We start from the raw sequence: 19,570 nt of genomic DNA on the forward strand, positions 1-19,570 counted from the left end.
AACAACTGAGACTTAAGCATGTTTAACTTCTGCTATGTAAAATGTCAACTGCCATTTTTTCTAAAGAAAAAAAAAAAGCCTGAGGTGTTTTTTTTGTTTGTTTTTTTTTTTTAATTTACACAATTTGTCTTGTCATCTCTAATTTTTTTAGCAAAAAAATGCAAATCTTTTCAGTTTTAAAAGCAAACTATGACACAGGTTAAAATTATGTTTGGATGCTGTCAAAATGTCACACATGCAAATTCAAATATAAACCATATTTAGATTAGCAGTGAAAGTAGAGCAAATATGATACAGGTACCTTTTATCTCTGCATACCGCTTTATAGAAATGATAGTTTCCCAACTAATAATTATTTTCTTGGCTATTTGATCACCTAAAGAGCTGTATAAAAATTTTCAAGCCATTTGGAGAAATAGTTCTGGAATTCACCTGTTACCTACAGCCACACATGACACTAAGGAGGTTGCAATGGGAAAGTGGCATAAACCATGACAGCTTTTCCAGTGAGTTTTCTCTATGTAGTCACTGTCCTTACTGTAAATAAAAAAACATTATTTCAGACTGGGCATTTTCTCATCTCATTCACACATAACTGAAAACATTCCAAATAGAGTATCTAAATATGAGAACTTGAACCAAGTTCCTTTCAGCCCATCAAGTGATTGTTCAGCAAGATTTAAAGCTGCTCAGCCAATTCTGTGCTGTAGAATGGGAAAAAAAAAACAACTTGTGAATGGAGACATTTGTAACAGTAGGTATCCAAACCCGAAATATTGTTTTCTATTACACAATCTATAATCAATTAATTTACTGTAATAATTTCACAGGAAGAATCCAGTGTAATTCATCAAGGACTGATTCTGGGTTCTGATTGTCTCTATGTCAAAAAATACTCAAAGCTCCAAGTGTTTGACACCCAACTTACATAAGTGCCATAACAGTGTTCTTTTCATACCCCTACTCCCATTTAAAATGAATACAAAGACGCATCTTCATCTTGTAAGAACATTTTCATTCTCTATACACCTTTCTAAATGCTGAATATTGCACACACAGTGGTTTGAAAGCATGTACAATGCCTTTCATAGATTTTCATGAATCTTTTGAGAATGGAGATGTCTAGAAACAACCTCATTTTGTTCTTTTTTTTCTTCCTTCTTTCCTCTTACAACTTTTTGAAATTTTTGTTGTTTTTTGTTTTTCTTTTCACAGTTTGTTTACTCCAAAACATAGAATTCAAAATTATTTTTATTAAAAACAAAACTGTTATGACAATGTCAGTTTTATGATAATGCAAAGAACAGTTATGTAAGTATGTGTGTATCTTGGCCAACTAATGCATGTGCTGGACTGTATTATCCCACTTACTGTTTGTTCTGTCAATAGACTAACATATATCAAAACACTGAAGGACTGTGTCCATTTATCTGCCAAAGAAAATAATTTAAGCACAGTTCTCTGCCAAAACTATTTGTTAAACTCTAGATGATCTGTGTCTCTCTCTGTGCCACTTTACCAATAAGAATATGCTACACAGGACTATGAATGGCCAGCACTAAAACTACTGCTGTGGTTAGAGCTGAGACTTGGGCAGGACAGTGGGGCTGCAATAGAGGAGGAGAGCACAGGAAACAGAACTGTATCAGCACCCCTGACAAACCCACCTGGAGTAGTTTTAAGGTTTTACTGAAGCTGCCAGATGCAATTGCCAAAAAGGAAAAGAGACTTCAAACGTTGGAATGTACACTTTCTGTGAAACAGAAGCATGAAGCTGGTGTGCAGAAATACAAAAGAAACCACAATAGGAATTAGGGAAACATAATAGCATTTGTGGAATAAACTGCATACTTTTACACTGGGAGGGCCTCAATGGGAGACTGTGAGAAGAAATCACAGAAATATATTGCTACCCAGACTAGCCAATGGAGATAAAGTACATCCTCACCATTTCCCTCCATTCCCATATACATATGTGATTTTGCATGAACTTCACTGAAGTCCAGGAATGAGCCCAAAGACAGTCAGATTCTTAAATGCACTGTGCTTTACTCATTAAGTAAAACAAATGAACATTCATGACACATAATGCATAGAAGAGAAATCCTTGTAAGTTTATAGGAACTTATAAGAAGTTAAAAAAGAAACCCTTAATGACCTCTGCATGGGAACCTTTCTACTTTCATGGGAAAACTCTGTGTCACAAAAGATCCTGACTTTGTTGAGCTGCTTTAATGAAGTCTAAGCCCTTGGAACTTCTCCATTGTTCATACAACATCCAGGCTCATCCCTCTCTCCTGCAGCAGAGATTTAAAGCCAATGACACAAAGACCCCCAATTGCTTTAGAAATTCTACACTGGTGTTTTTGTTTGGTAATTGTTTTACTCTGGAGTAAAACTCAGCTATTACTGTACCCCCTGAACAGTGTTCATTTTCAAGTCAGAGGCCTGTCTCATATTCCATTTATTAATTTAAAAAACCTGAGGAGATAAAATTATACATATTTTAACTGTGGTTATGGTTAGGTGTTTTGAGAATGGAGCTACATTCTGACTTGAAAACTGAAAACCAATTTATGTTGTTCTGTTGTTGTGCAGGGGTACAACCTCTGCCTATTTTGGAATATTGACATTTCCTATAAATTTGTCTTATTTTAACACCTCACCGATATATGGATCCTGTCTTGTATCAGTATGGACCATAAGCCACTGTTAGCAAATCCTGCCCTCCAGTCAACATCACACTTCCCTTCCCCTCCTCAAAAAAATAAAAATACCAGCAAGAGGAGGCACATATAAACTTGCCTATGGAAACTCCCTTTACTCACATGTTTAACTTCCTGGAAGGTATTGCACAGGTGAGCTTTATCTCCTCATCCTCCACACTTGCAGACGTTACATCCTGTGTGCCATGTCACAACACGTCTTGACTTTGACCCACATTTCTACTTTTAGATTTTGGCCAAGGTAGTGCCAGAATAAATGCATATACAATTCAACTATATACACAAATAATAAAACCCCCAAAACTCATGTAAATGTCACAACATGACAGAATGGAAAAACTTGACTGGAACCTGAATCAACTACTCAGGAAGACACTAAATTAATTATTTTGGTTGTCACAGAAATCATCGTATGTTTTGTGTCTTAATAAAGTTATGGAGTGTTTCAGGAACTTGTCCTTCTGCTTTTTCCACTTGTACAGCTTGATGCTTTATTTCAGATTTCTAGGATTTATTTCAGATATCTAGGATTATTTCTGTTTCAGTTTTAAGATACTTGTAAAACCAATATGGTAATCTGCAACATGTTTAGTCTAATTTATACCAGGGTAAAACACCTAGGTTAGAAGCAAAAGGTGAGTAAGGGAAAGGTACAGGACTAAGCACAACTTGTGAGGTAAATTATAAGCTATAATGCATCATTTTAATATCACAGAATCACTGAATCAATTAAGTTGGAAAAGATCTGTGAGATCAAGTCCAACCTATGACCTGATGCCTCCCCATCAACCGGACCATTGCACCAAGTGCCTTGTCCAGTCTCAAACACCTCCAGGGATGGAGACTCCACCACCTCCCTGGGCAGCCCATTCCAATGTCTGATCACCCTTTCTGTGAAAAAAGTCCTCTCATGTCCAACCTGAACCTCCCCTGGTGTAGCTTGCGACAATGAGAAGACTCAAATGTACAAATGCTCGCAACAAACCTTTTGGTTTGTACTATCACCCTCTGGGTGATACTTCTTCTTTTTGGACTTTATAAGTTTGCATTGCTATAAAAACATAACACCTTGTCCTCCCCCAGCACTGAGAAACTGAAATGTATATACTTACCCCCCTTTCATTAAGTAAAGGTCTGTGGATGAAATGCAACGAAATTGTCAGCTCTGGGCATTACTGTAGATCACTTTATTCATAAAGAGGAGTTTCCTTCTTACTAATTTTATCTCTGTTCCCTGCTTTTTGCTTGTTTCTGTATCCCCTGGCAACAGTGTCAGAGAGCAGGAAGAGCAAAGGCTGAGCAGGGGGTGTCAAACCCCAGGAGCTCCCAGCCCTGGGCTGCTCCCAGCTACTGAGGTGACCCTCTGGTGCAGTGCCTGCTGCCCTGGGGGAAAGCACTGCTGGAATGGGGGTCTGGCTGGCTTTGGAGCCTTCTGTTGTTAAATACATCCCCCATCTTCTCTCTCTGCTCCCAGACACAATGGAGTCTGTTACTGAAACAACAACCTGGAGTAAAGCAGGGGGTATCTTGGATTTTTTGCGAAATCAGAACCAAATCAAAGTCTGCACTATTTCAGAGGGACCAGATAAGAGATTTTTACCTTTAAGTCTTGTATTCAAGTCACACTGTAGATTTACTTTGGCTGTTCTATGATTCTCTCAGCTTTTTTCCCTGTGTACGAAGAATGATCAAAAACAGAAGATGAAAATGGGGAACAAAAAGCAAACTAAATTGTTTGATTGGATTCAAAAGGTCACATAATTTATGTTTCTAAAATCAGTGTAAATATTTACATTCTCTTTTTGGTGAAATTGTTAGCTAGACTTCATAGACAACTACCAGAGCATTTGCAATAGTAATTATGCTAAAATAATTATGAACTCAAACACTTAAAAATCTTGATCATACTTAATATGATCTTCCATAGAACTTCCATAAGATTTATATATATGGACGATTTTGTTATTTTCTGTAAATATTAATTAACATAAAAAACGTTTTAAAAACATTTCAGCAAGGTCATCTTATTGCTTTTACTTAAAAAAAAAAAAAAAGGCAACCCAAAATAGTCTTAAAAGTATATGCATTTTCTGAACACTGCAGCCACTGAATCTTTTTAAACCTTACTTACAAACAATTATTAACTTTTTTTGTCCTTGATTTAAGTATATAAAGTGCCTTTTTAAACTTATATTTTAAAATTCAGTAATGTAGCTAAATTACAGTCTATATTCCCAGTCCTTACAGCTCTACTGTCAAACTCTGATTAACAGTTGCTTACATTGATGAATCTCAGGAATACACAAGTATTTCAGCAGCAATCTCATCACAGCTGAACACAGTAACACTGACAGAGCCTCCTTACTGCTAATAAAGAATTACTGGTTTATTTAATGTGTGTAAATCATATTAAACCTTTTTTAAATATTCTCTAAGTATTTGTAAGAACCTTAAGTAAATTGTCTGTTCTACTGGAAGTTGCTTATTACTGGGAGCTTATTGGCCTAATTTTGATTTCATATGGATACTCTTTTAAAAACAATACTGATTTTGTCCTTATCAAACGATTAAATGTTGCAAACTTTGTAGTTTAAAATACATATAGATGATCAGAAATTAAAGATGTCTTCTACTTTTCTCATATATTATTCATAGAATCATAGAATCATTTAGATCAGAAAAGAGCTTTAAAATCACCAAGCCCAAGTGTTAACCCAACACTGCCAAGTCAACCACTAAACTGTGTCCCTAAGTGGCACATCTACAGATCTTAAATGGGAATGCCCTTTTCAAGTCACAATTTAGAGAAAGCTCAGGCTAATGGAACAGTTAGAGAAGGCAGAATACTAGCAGTGAAAAGAAAAGATCACTCTGCTCTGATCATCACAGAATCCTTAGAATACTTCATGTTCACAGGAAAAAATTCCTCCTGTGCTTCCAATTTCATATTTAAATTCCTCTGCTTTCTAATCTCTGCCAAATGAATGTAGTGATCACACCTATGGGGCCTTAATACAGTTTACCTCAGATTAGTCAAAATTATTCCGAAATTGCTGGAAGGTTTGCACTGTAACTCCTAAAAAACGCCTCCATACCAGCAAAAAACAACAGGTCAGTTCTCTGCACAAGGAAACAAAACATCTCAAGACATTAAAATGTGCTTGTACAAAATTATCTTACAAAAAACCGCCATAAACATAGGAGGGGACAGCAGGTGGCAAAAAAGTGTCCAGATTACATAAAAAAAACCCCACAACAGCAGATTGATAAAAGTAAACACTTTTTTTTCCATTTGCAATGTATTTAAAATAGTTCAGACAAATTCTGTAGCTGCTGCTGGTACATAGGACAGGTAATGGAAGACAAACCAGCAAGCAGGAAAAAAAAATTAGTCATGTAACACTAAGAACTCAGTAGCAGGTTATCCCTCAACACATCAGACCAAGCACTGCAAACTTCTTAAACTGCCAAAGCACCAAGACTTCTAAGCATGCTGTTACACCACACAGTGAACCAGCACTTCTCTCTCCAGCCACTGATCTCAGAACACAACAGTGCTCTCCCCTCACCTTAATTTTGGTGGTTTTTATTTCCCCCCCTGCCAACGAGGTTTCTCTTTATATCCAAGTCTTGTACATAACCCCCTATTTATTCAGTCTCCAGGTAAATGCCAACATTTTAAACAGCTAGGGCTCACAATAAACACACAGCATCTCAGGTTTGTTGTCATTTATTTCTGAGTTATTCTCAAGCAATGTTACAAAACATTTTAATGTCTTGATACGAAAATAAAATTTAAATAAAAATACATTCAACAATATATCATCATAATAAAAATTAAAACTTTTACAATCCTAACAGAACAGATTACTGAATAACATCACCTTTCTAGACTAATCAAAACAAAGGCAACTTTTATTATTAATCATCCTACTTGTACCTAATTAAATTCTAGAACAGCTACTGAATTTTAAAACATTACGAGAAATCAAATCCTAATGTTCACAAATATTCAATGGCCTCTGTTTTTTATTTCAATATTCCAGTACCAAAGAAAAAAAAAGTGCATATTAAAAAAACCCAACAATGTTGCAAGAGTATACAACTCAATTTTTCATAAATTTGACTTGGAAAACAACAGGAAATGGCTCCAAGGAACAGACAATTTGCCACAGGGTTAATCCATATATGACAAAACCTAACTTTGACACTCAACCACATTCAACTTTGTTTAAGGGTAGCTTTTGATTAATGGCAATTAATCTTTACCTTTACCTTGGCAAAACACATTTCTTGGCCTTACTGTATTCTCCCCCAATTTTAACAATTGGCAAATAAAAGTCCCTTCAAACACATCAAATCTGTAAAAAAGGAAAAGGCAAAAACAGCTTAGGTGATTAAATGATTGTGATGTTGCAGACACTACTACTGAATCCTGGATATTCTAAAATAGTTTGCTATTAAAGCAAATAGTCATTCTAACAGGTTACATTCATTTCAAAAGAGATTTCAATCCACCTTGCTTCTATTACAGAAAGCCTCCCTACAACAGTATAATAAATGTATGGTAATTTAAACACCTTACTGTTTCAAGCATTGTGGATTTCTATTCTAAGGTACATTTCTAATTAATCTGGCCAAATCATGATTGGAAAAACAAAGCAAAACCAAAAACTAAAAAAAAAAAACCCCAGCAAAACAACAAAAGACCCCACAGAAAATACTCAAAACATAAAAGTACCACAAATAACTTTTATTAAAAATAATATTCCAAGGAGTACCATTGTATTTAATACTGATGAAGCAAAGTTGCCACAGTAATACCTTTGCTTCTTCCTGGTTATATACATATATGTTTTCTCAGCATAAACCTAACTTTTCAGATGAAGTAAGCAAAAATTAATCTTACTAAAGTCGGGAATGCCAGTTTAAAATTGTGTTAAGTGGCAAATACAAATCCACATAACTAAAGATACAAAAATATTCACTGAAGCATTGCTTAAAGACAAAACAATGTTGATCATTCAACTGATCATAACAAGCAGATACTACAAAGTATCTAAAAATAATCTGGGGTAGTCCAGATATCTAAAGTGCTTTGAGTGATTATAATAGAGATTATTTATTAGATTTGTAGTCAAAAGTTGAGCTGGACGTAGTTATTACTTTTTATAAAAACAAGAAATATAATCATACACAGGATGATGTTAATTGATCAGTACTTAACCACAATCTGTTCACATTTAAATTTTTCTATCTGTAGGCAAACCTATTTAAAAAGAATGTTACTACCCTGCATTTCTTTTTAGATTAAGAAAAAATATGTACCTTAAAAATGCTAAAGAAAATAGATAGTGGTCTAATGTCACTCCATATATTACTCACCCCAAATGTAAACAAGAGTTACAACTTAAGTTCCCTGATTTCTTCTTTAGTACTTAATAACATAACTAACACTGGTATCTACTGTCCAGATTATCTGCAGCATATACTGCAAGATTTTGTAAAACTTCACCTGTAGATAAATCAAGTCCTGACAACACCTAATACAAGGAAAAAAAAAAATAAATTCAAATGTATCGAGTGTGAAGCTTTTCCATGTCATGGGATCCTGGGATTTCTATTTCAAGATCCTTATCAGCAGGGCAGGCACTCATGGTAAACTCATGCAAGTTTGCAGTGTATGTATTGAGAGATGTAATCCAACCAACAAATGCAGTGTGGATTTTCTTCCATTAAAAAGCTTATCTGTTTAGAAAGTTCTTTCCAATAAGACAACAATGGCAAAACAACATTTAGATTTATTCACACCTCTTACTCAAAGAACCTGGAACTTCAAGTTCTTCAGCAAAATGAGAATAAACCTTAAAGACCAGATTTCCAAGAAGATATTTTTCTATTAAATATTAAATAGATTGTCAACACAACAAGCATTTACGTTCATTCTTAAATACTTTGCAAAAATGCTTATAATGAATTCAAAAAAACAAACAAAAAAAATGAAACAAAACCCCAAAAGGTTCTAGAACATTTCCAGTTTCTTTTTTTTTTCATCCAAGTGTGCCACAGCTTGTTTTGGTTAGGAAACTTTTCCAACAATTGGATTTTCTCTGCAAAAAAAATGAAATATTATATGTAAATATTTTTAAGGTTAACATTTTCTTTCTAGTTCTCATCATACAATTTTAATGTATTAAAAAAAAATTCTACAATTAATTGTGAAATTCCATGATTTGCAAAAACCTCATTTACTTTCACATGAGACCTCCAAATCAAAATCAAATTTTCCAAACAACTTGGGTCAAACACTAACCTAAACAAACCAGACTGGGGTTTGAGCTTTGGTTTTTTTATTTTTCTGCCTGGTGCATCAATCCTTACTGATGCAAAGAAGAAATCTGAAAACTTGCTACACTGTTCCACAGACATAAGCCAGGACTGAAGAGAATTAAAGAATGTGCTCTGGAACAACAAAGTACTCCCAAGAACAAATGGGTTTTTTTTAACTTCACCAGAAATAGTGTTTATCATTGAATATGGCAAGTGAAATACAAACAGTAAACCTACTGCCTGAAAGAGATGTTTCTGCAGGGTAATTTTTACAGTTTCATACAACTTGATATTTCAATTATTTCTTATGCAAAATTTTGGAAAAAAAAAAATTAAAAGGTAGGAATATAGTTACAGATAAATTTTGGGTGCACTTCCAGGTGTTAAGTTGCAAGGAAACTGTCATTGCACCTACTTAGAGGAATCTCAACAGGAAAACAGATGAATGCCAGACCAGAACTTTTATCTTCTAACTGGTAAAAAGCTGCACTACTACAAATGATGTACCTTATTTTCTCCCTGTCTGTGTTGTCTAACTCTATCTTCATTATCTCTACCCCAACAAGCCTAGCCTCGTTCTGTGATTTTTTTTTTTCCAAAATACACATTTATCTACGTCAAAATTACATGAGATACTTACTCACTACCATATTTAGCACTAGATGATCTCTTCTTTTGGTATTTTTCATGTGATTCATTCAGCTTTTCTACTATATCTATTATCTGCTTCAGTGTATGAAAAGTTGCTACAGAGTCTTCGATGGTGAAGTTTGAATAATCATCTGGCTCCTTCCGTGGGCCCTGATAGACGGCGATGCTTCCACAGGCCTCTGTAAAAACGACCACAATCACCCCAATCAGAACTGCAACAATTAACAAACGCATTTAACTCTTACATAAATGGTAATTGCAAGTTACTCTGGCTTATACATAAAATGGAAGAAGACAAAAGCAGGAGACAGCATCAACTAGGTGTATTTCCAGTTCTCTGGGTTATTCTCTGTTAGTTGTGTTCGCCGCCTGGAGCATCCACCTCTCTCCTCTTCACATGAACAGAAGCCCAATGCTTTCTTGCAACTCAACCACGTTCAACAGAATTCACCACAAAGTCAGGAAAGGGACAGCAAAGACACAAGAACAACCTGCTATAGTTGCAGTCTCTCTGCTTAAACTATTAAAGGTGTTACATATATGGAAATCCAATTAAACAATGTGCACAGCTCATATCTACTGTAAAGGAATGACAGAAGAACGTCAGACACCAGTGCACTGAGAAGACAGGAATACAATCTCCTGCTCTTCTGTTATTTTCAGGTAAATTACTAAGACAAAATGATGTTATAGGCCTAAAGAATTAGAGTTGAATAATATCAGTATAATTCTTCTGAATTATCATTTGAGTACCTTCCAGCTTCTGTAGTTTAGATCTGTTGATAGTGAAGAGTGAGTAAATTCTTTCTGTCTCTCTGTCTCCATCAATCTCAATTTGTGTATCAGCAGGAACATCTCTAAAAGGTGAACAAAGAGATGTCAAGATAAGTAATTCTTGAAAGCAAGTAAAAACTGATTCTTTTTCAATATACACAGCCTTTTAATATACTTATCACTCACACACAGGTTCACAAAACATAGTCTGTAATTTATGCAACCTATCCAGTTAAGGATAAATTTATTTTTAAAAAAGATCAAAGCATTTATTTGTTTTCAGAAATCAGCAGCTGACAGAAAGGCATTAAAGCATTACATAAGATGTTATTCATTTTTCTGACATACCTACAAACCACAAATGATTTATCAGAATCTACATCCAAGGTTATTTAGCTGATTTTCTTAAACACACTTTTAAAAAATGTGAGGTTCAACTGAAAAAGTGACTGCATAAAACAAGGTCACTGGGGAGAGAAGACTTCCAGGCTGAACTCTCTGCAGCAAGGTACTTTAATTATTTCATATAGATGATCCTATTTCTGCATTCACCTTGGCATCTGAACTAAATCTACTATTCTGCAGAAGAAGAAATCAACCATTGGATATTTGTGATTTACATGCTGAACTGATTACCTTTATTTCATACAGCGGCTGACAAAGTGACAGACTTAGTGAAATCCAGTCCTTTGTGCCTTACACTGAGGCATGTTTTTAGTAGATAACTTGCTGAAGTAGATAGGGAAAGCCTTGCTTGCATGTTTTCAAGCCCTAAAGTGAATCCCACATTTCCTACAGACCCCGTGCACTGTCCCTTGAGGAAGCAGCACTTACGCGGTGCAGCGAGCGCAGCCCACGCTGTTCTCTATCGTGGCCTTGCAGCAGAGCCAGTTCCCGTTCAGGAAGGCAGATGGGTGGTAGAAGCTCAGCCTCTTCTGGTTGCACCTTGTTACCCGGCAAAGAGCCTCTATCCACTCACTTGCTTCCACACAGTTATTTGCTTGGATATAGAGTGGCTTTTCTCCATGAAGGACCTGAAACATCTGTAGAAGAAACACATTATCCTGCTCAGTGAAAACATCCGCTTACTGAGCAACTTTGAACGTGTTCAGAGAGATTTCAAAGCTCAGGCAATTCAACGTCAAATTGAGACAGAAAGCGAGACAAGGGAGAACTGACAGACATTTCACCTCTTTCAAATACACAGACCTACTTAGGAGAAAAACCCCACCCAAACAGCTCCCTGTGTTCCATCTACACCACCTCCTCATCCAAACAAGAATTCCTAAAAGAATTAGAACACGATGCATTTTCTGCCCTCTTAAGTTACGTATCTTTAAGTGTGGCCCCAGACTTCATGAAGCATGACTTTCATCCTTCCTATCCTGAGAGCAACAGAAGACTCCCAGAAGTCTCTCCTTTTAAGCCATTCTCAGCCTTAGCTGGACTTTTATCAACTTTTATCACTGTCTCAGAATTCTGGATTAAAATAATAGAAATAACTGATATGTTACAGGACCAGAATGAGGCTGTGAGCACAGACAACTGTGTGAGCTGATGAAGGTACTGAAGGAAGTACTCATTGAAAGGAATACATACATATCTAGTAGAACATAATATAATTAAAAGTGCTCTGTAATAAGGTCATGTAGTTTTAACCTTCATTCCAGAAATTTGGGAAGGAGGACAGAAGTCAGAATCAGTCAGAAAAGCTGGTGCAGATTTCCTTATTTCCAGGTTAACAATGTTCAGAGTACTTGGAGATACTGCACACAGCTTCTTATTCTTGATCCATTAAAAAGACTTTTTGCTGAAATGTTTGGTAGTGGGGTTTCATTACCCTTATAAAGTAATTATAATCTTTTTTTATTTAAGGAACACATCAAGAATTACATATAAACCATCTTTTGACCCACATTTTTCTTGTTGAAGGAGCTCTCATCAAGTTTCTCCACTGCAAGGATGTTTTTGATTGGAATAGTGAAAATTGGTTCTTTATCTGTAAAAAATTGTAAACAGAGGAGTGAAGCAATGTGTCAGAACTGTTTTAGAACCTCAGTGCACTGACATTGCAGTTCAAGCTCTCAAAATATGCATTTTTATTATTGAGAAAATAGACATGAATCAGAGAGAAGCATTTATTAATCAAGGCAAAGGTAACTAAAATACATCATAGGTATTTTAGGAAAAGAAGAAGATGATGCCTTTTTAAAAGCACAAATTAGATGCACACACTTAGAAAACACTGAAAAATAAAACTATTAGTAAAATAAACACAATTACCTTGCTGTTTATGGTATGTGAATTCTCTGCTTGTTAAACAGAACCACCGCTTCTTGAAATTCTTTTTACCAATCCGAGTCCTTCCCTGAGCTCTTTTGTACATTTCTCTGTAAAGATTCAATCAAATGAAATGCAATCATTACTCTTCTGAAGAGCTTTCAAAACCATTTATTGAGACAACACATTACTGTTCAGCAACATAAAGATCTACTTCATTATGCATTTTAAAAAAAAAAATATCTTCTGGTTGTTCAAAACAGATCCTCAAGATCACCTCCCAACATGGTGATCGTGTAGAGGGTTCCAAAAACTCCCAGAAAGGAGTCTGAAGAATACACAATTGAGACTTGTGTTTGTAGCAGTAAATCTGGAGGGGATATTTACTCATTCAGATCCAGAATTCCAAATTTTCCAAAAGGGAGTAAGGTGTATCCAACTACAAGATCCTCTCCTTCCTGCCACTTTCTTCATATGATTGTACTTGGCCTTACCTGGATCAGAAACTGAATATAAATTAAATGACACTGAACATGACTCAATAGCAAGGGTAGACACAAGCTGCATTCAGTGCACTTTAAGTGCTAACTAATTTTTTGGTTTTGAGCAACAGCCATCAATTTATAACACCATAACTGAGTGTTGATTCACTTGAATTTCCTCCTTCATTTCTATCAAGTATCTTAAAAAGAGACACACTTCTTTCTTGTTTGAAATTTGGATGCCTGTTTTACAGAAGAATCTTTACTTCCTATAAATCTACTTCTCAAATAAATTAAAATATTTTTTCCCCATGAATGTTGTTTGAATAATTTATCAGCTATTCTTAATCAACACCAAGAAAACAACAGTTTATTTCTTAGGATGACTTACTTTCACCTCAATAGTAAGTGATACAATGCTGTTATAAAAATTAAGTATTTCAATTACAGAGTAATTTTTTCTCCTACTTTAAATGTAGCTGGCTGGGCTTAAACAGCATGTAGAGTAATTCTAAATTAATACATTCTTCTAAAATACACTTTCACAATCCTCAATAACCCATCACAGAGCACACGCTGGACTGTGACAATAATGCAGTCAGTTTTTAATAGGTTTTAACCTGCTTTTAATTACTTTCCCCCCTGAAAGTATTTAAAAGATGTGTTAGTAAAGTTTACAGCTGTTCTTTTAAACTAATTCTGCAAACTAATAAAGAATTATCTTAAATTACAGATATCAGAATTTCTGCACTCTATCAAACATTTTAATAAGCTTTAATCTGACGTTGGTATTAATGAAGAAACAGTAAAGTCAATTCTGTCACACAGTACAGATCCAAGATGTATTTACCCTTCCTTTAGATGCACTGGCTCGCTCAGACCACTGGGCTCTTTACTTTCAGTAGAGGAAACATCATCTAGGAACTTAAGGAAAAAAATACAGGGAATATATACTATTCAGAAACACATTAAAAACAAAAGCTGTTTTGAAAATATACACGAACAGTTTCTCACTGAACAGAGCAATTACTTTATGCAACAGAGGAAAACAGATTGCAGGGACTGGAACAAGGCAACACGGGATGCCCATAAGCCACACAAGCTTTCTTTAATTAGTTCCTGAACAGCAGATTCAATAAAGTCTGTCTCAAAAAAAGTATACTTTATTTTTTAAACTAAATTAGCTTAGTTTGCTAAGTATAAAACTTTGACTGTGTTGACTTTGCTGTGTTGTTTTTTGGGGGTTTTTAAGTCTGAAATGGACCACAATTTTTCTTTTGCTGTCTAGTAGAAAACTGAACAATAACACAACCTTCTAATAATGAAGACTGATCAAATACACCATGAAAAAACATATAGTTGAAAAGTACCTTTTTAACAGATTCAGTAAATTTTTCTTCTTGAAATGTTTTGAAAAACTCACACATAAATGTCTCCTTGAAACTTGACTGAAAGAAAACGTATATTGACATAAATAAACTTTCACAGAATGTTCATCATGTCTATTAAATAAGAAAGAATTTTAGCAGCCTTACAAGTTTGCTTTTGGTCAAACTTCCCCAACTCCCTAAAGTCTGGATGGCTTTTGATATAAGAGTTAATGTTCTAGAAGTCTGTGCATCCTAAAACAAAGAAACAAAATTCAGAAGTCACATTTTTTTCACAATGTCAGGTAAAACATTTGAAAATTAAAATGTCACAAAAATTACTATATTACACAATGTAAATCTGACACATTTTCATTCCTTTCCTTTGCCCCAAGAGAAAAAATGCATATGAAGTATTATATAGTTTATAAACTACTGCACAGTGCTTAATATTTTACTCACTATCACTAGAATTCAATATTAGTACTTGGAAAAATATTTTTACCTATAAAATATCTCAAACCCCTCAAATCCTGTAATCATTACTACACATCTAACAAACTCCTGAATAATAAACATAATGAACCATTGCTTGACAAATGGTATAAATTTTCATAATACAAAATGAATCTAAAATACTGTCTTTAAGGTTTTTACTTAATTTGTTTGCTACCTCACTGCTTGCATTTTAGTACAGGATTATAAAAACAGCCCCCAAATGCAGCCCTGCTGTTCCCTTTCAAATGTTTAACTCTCAAGTGCTAAAATCCTTCAATTTTTTTTTACTCAACAAACTGGATAATCAAAGGAATTAATTAGAGTAAGTATGTATTTTTTTCTTTGGAAAGCACAACACACATTAAGTAAATTAAATAAGCTAATAAAGATAACCTCGGAAGCAGATTTCATACACGTTCTGTTATTTCATGAGAAAAATACAGGTTTTTTAATCTCCATATTTCTATCTTTGAAAATTTTTTGTTATGTGTATCTACTTGACAACTGAAAATGGAAAATTTGGCAACCCACTGTAACTAGTGGAGTCCAGAATAAATACACCAACCAATTATTGTCTACAACCTCTGCTTAAGACACAAACAGAAATAAACATAAAAGCGACTTCTGGATATTTAACTTCCTTGGTGGAAAGAACTGATGCAGTTGAGGCCTATAACTTAAAGAACCCTCAGTCATGTTGCTATTTTAACCAAGAAACACATTTCTAAAAAAGGCACAGCATCTTTAGCATTAACAGCTCTGCCACATCATTTCAGAACACCCCAGAAAGACTGAAAAATCTGATGCTTAAAGAACTGCAAATGTCTTATTTCCCTTGAAAACTGAACCTAGAGATATTTAGTCATCTAATTTCCCACTCATACCCACTGAAAGTAACTGAGGCCTTCCCACATCAACAGATCTGACGGCGTGAATAAAACAGAACAAAGCTTGACGAAACTTACGGGATGGTGAGGTCGTAAATGAAAAGTATGAGGTGAGACTACGGCTACAGCAAAGAAACGGAGAAACACAAAGCTGCTCACTGCAGAATACTGTACATGAGGGTCATCTGCAGAGAAAAACCATGAAATGTAACATGCACTAAACTCAACAGGAAATAATGAAGACAGTTAACATAAAAATCCTTGAGAAGATAACATCAGAGGAGACATTTATATTTTAAAATAGAAGAGAAAAATCAATGAAGTGCATGAAATGGGAAAGGTGATCATGGTAAGAAATGTTCTACTTATTATGGAGGGTTTATTTCTCTGAGAAGTTCTGTTCCCATACAACTGGCTCATCAGCTCCACTGCTAGGAATGATGAGATGACTGCAAGCATTTACATCCACAGTGTTCATTAGGTATGGCTGATGCTGGGAGCAGAGAAAAAACACTGCAGCAGTTGCCTCTAAACACTGGGGCTTACTGGATTTATTACCCTTGGAAAGCTACTCACACATCAACTCAAATACATTAATGCTGCACGAAAAATAGTCCACACATATGAACAAGTTTAATTCCAGTTCTGAGTTGCTTCATAAAACCATAGTGTTATATAATTTTGACAATGTAAATGAGGATTTTTCATTTAATATTGTGAGAATATTTACACTTTTATATTGGGAAATACAGTGGGATCGCATTCTTACTCTAATGACCACTTGAATCTGATCTGGGAAGTTTGCTATTCTAAAAAGACTGTCTAAACCAGAGCAATTCCTGGCTTCAGTATCAGTGACAAACATGAACCTGAGAAATGTTCCACATTATGAGAAGCATATTCTTCACCTTATTAAAGATTTTAATTCACCTTATCTCAGATTTTAATTGACTGAAGTGTAAGAGTATTTCAGACCTATCACATTATTCCTATATTAAAACTATTCTGTTCTAATATTGGTCATATTTACAAGCTTATTAAATACTTTTTTATTATCCCCCTCCTCAAAACTACCCAGAAGTAGAACAGCTATAGCAGTGGTAAAGCTAACTTCAGAGAAGTTATGGATGTGCTAGTCACAGTTAATAGAATGGTAGTTCATGCAAACAGTGAATTTATTTTGAGGTGCACATCTTGCTTCTTTGGAAGCAATAAACAGAACAGCTCCTACAAATTTGACATATCTTTCAAATAAATCACTTCCTGTACTACTTGTGCTTTTCTTCTATTATCTCATACTTCTGTTGGTGACTTCTCATTTGCTGCTGTCTTGCAGTTTCTGACCTACTACGTTTTTGTATCAGAAAATACAAAATTCCTGCTGATTGACCACAAAGCTTCACTATAACTTACAGAAAAACAAATGCCTGAGTAAGAAGCTCAGGGTACAGCTTTGGACAGGGCAAGAATTTTAACAATCCCCATATGGTAACTGCAGAAATAAAGTTTCACTCTAAACACCGCTTTCATAAGTTTTTAGAGAACACTTACTTGGAAATCTTTTGGCAGCCAGATGCCTCAAAGAATAAAAAACATCACACATTAGGGTAGGACAACTTATGCTTGACTGCACTATCTCACGGAATACTTTGTCCACGTAATAGCGTAGATTGTCCTGCAAGTATGAAAAGAGGCATTTTTTTCAATCTATGAACATACACATTTCTATGTTTGTTTTTTTCCCTGAACATAATCATAACAATTTTTTTTTTCCAAACACTGCCTGACTATTCAATTCTGAATTTTAGTACAGTGCATATTTAAGAAGTCTCATAATATTTATATGGCACTACTAGTGTTAAAAGATAATTTAGTTCTATTCATTTACATTAAAGTATATTAGCACTGTCTGGCAATATAGAACTATATATCAATACCTGTTTTGTAATCTGACAACAAGGAAGGAGCACTTCCCATGTATATCAAATGAATATTAACTTTGTTGCAGCAACTATTGCCTTTAATGTTATCCTCTAATAACAGGCAAGCAGCAAGCAAAACTTCAATGAAAAATGCTGAAGCAGTTCTAATTAGGTACATCATAATCTAGACACTGAGCACAGAACACCAGGAATCAAAACACCCACAAAATTGGTAAGAAAGACTAATCTTTAGTTTCTCCACTCCATCCTGTTTTCCACTGGAGTTTTCCATTGCTGTGTTCATAATTACACAAGGATAAGAAAATACAGCTTTTTCTATGTTTACTCTGAAATCAGAGAATTATACTGCTACTGTAAGTTACTCACTTTCCATCACAAAGAACCGCTTTTAAAATGCTTTTATTTCAGATTTTGAGAAAATTTAAATTAGTAAAAATCAATGAGGAAACTCACCATGTTACTTTCTACATTATCCCCTTCTTTTAATTTGATGGGATCTATCTCACAGGGCTTAGGAGACTCACAGATCTGAAACAAACAAACAAAACTACAGGAGTTCAACTTCTCAGACAGAAAGTACAGAAATGCACCTATTTAAAGCCAGATTCTGTCCTAGGTTTAGGAAAACTCTAAATAGGGCCTAACTATCCACAGCAGCATGTAATGATCATCCTCACTTTTGTCTGTGTCTTTTTAATGGATCAATTACATAAAGCATCACGTGGGCAAATTCTGCAATGTGTTGGAGGCTGGAACAACTGTCATTGACTGTTTATTTTGAAGCATCTGGAACATAAATAACAAAAAGCAGTTTCTCCGCCTAAACTTAACCCATCTATTGCTCAATTTAATTTTCCTCCAGAATTCCCTCACTTGAGTGATTCCTACCATAGACAGAGTTCTAAGCAGAATGCCTATCAAAAACACAGGACACCCCTGAGGGCTGAGTGTCCTGAAAAAAGTTTTGGTAGGATAACCTACCTCATCAATAACAGGTTTCAAAGTAACCTTCAGGTAGTGCTTCCCCACTATTTTCATCATTTCATCTACACATCGAGTTGCCAATGAGTTGCCTCTGAAGATTGTGTTTGCTTCTCTGTAAAGAAAAGAATTGATTTTACTTGAGCAGGGAAAAAATAAGTTTGGCTACAAAATTCAATTAATACTTTATCTTGCTATTACATAATATTTTTAAAAATATTTTTCATGTATTTCAGTCAGAAATTCCAGAATCTAGATACTGAGCTTGCAATGGCAGGAACAGAAAGAGAATAAACAAGAATGTTATTACAGCTATTACCAAAGCCAGAAATGTAAATAAAACCATAAGAAAAATCCTGACGTTTTAGACAATGGAAGTCACAGTGCAGTTTGGAATGTGAGCAAGTACAATCAGAGAAAACTCCAAAATAATCAAAGTTGTACCTCACTAATACACAATTCCTCCTCCAGCAGTCATGGTGAAAAAAAAAATAATCTTAGAGATACAACACTGCTCCACTACACCAATAAACTCAGACACTTAAACCAAAACATATTTAATCCAGAGTTATGCTTTTTACTCATTATAGCTGTTGAAGAAAACGGTGAGCCAGCTGTGCAAAGTGTATCTTTCTAATCTGAGGGATTTAG

At 34.9% G+C, this 19,570-nt stretch overlaps 1 protein-coding gene across 6 annotated transcripts in view; it reads right to left on the reverse strand.

The window, feature by feature from the left end:
• Positions 1-4,326: 4,326 nt before the first annotated feature.
• Positions 4,327-19,570, reverse strand: part of RASA2 (RAS p21 protein activator 2) — a 42,733-nt gene continuing 27,489 nt past the window's right edge. For 3 of the 6 annotated variants that reach the window (XM_018075020.2, XM_018075019.1, XM_018075015.2), the window contains 14 exons: positions 18,920-19,034; positions 18,392-18,466; positions 17,547-17,670; positions 16,074-16,180; positions 14,779-14,865; positions 14,614-14,691; positions 14,094-14,167; positions 12,765-12,871; positions 12,398-12,480; positions 11,316-11,524; positions 10,461-10,564; positions 9,697-9,886; positions 7,002-7,087; positions 4,327-4,397 (listed from right to left, as the gene is read on the reverse strand). In XM_018075020.2, the coding sequence (XP_017930509.2) occupies positions 4,360-4,397; positions 7,002-7,087; positions 9,697-9,886; positions 10,461-10,564; positions 11,316-11,524; positions 12,398-12,480; positions 12,765-12,871; positions 14,094-14,167; positions 14,614-14,691; positions 14,779-14,865; positions 16,074-16,180; positions 17,547-17,670; positions 18,392-18,466; positions 18,920-19,034 (1,477 nt within the window). In that variant the 3' untranslated portion in view covers positions 4,327-4,359. Of the gene's footprint in view, positions 4,398-6,440; positions 8,837-9,696; positions 9,887-10,460; positions 10,565-11,315; positions 11,525-12,397; positions 12,481-12,764; positions 12,872-14,093; positions 14,168-14,613; positions 14,692-14,778; positions 14,866-16,073; positions 16,181-17,546; positions 17,671-18,391; positions 18,467-18,919; positions 19,035-19,570 lie in introns of those variants that run through there. The other 3 variants (XM_008925365.3, XM_018075018.2, XM_018075016.2) reach the window with 2 other exon arrangements.

This window comes from Manacus vitellinus, unplaced genomic scaffold (genome assembly GCF_001715985.3).
Source record: "Manacus vitellinus isolate BGI_N305 unplaced genomic scaffold, ASM171598v3 scaffold_29_pilon, whole genome shotgun sequence".
In the NCBI taxonomy this organism is placed as follows: domain Eukaryota; kingdom Metazoa; phylum Chordata; class Aves; order Passeriformes; family Pipridae; genus Manacus; species Manacus vitellinus.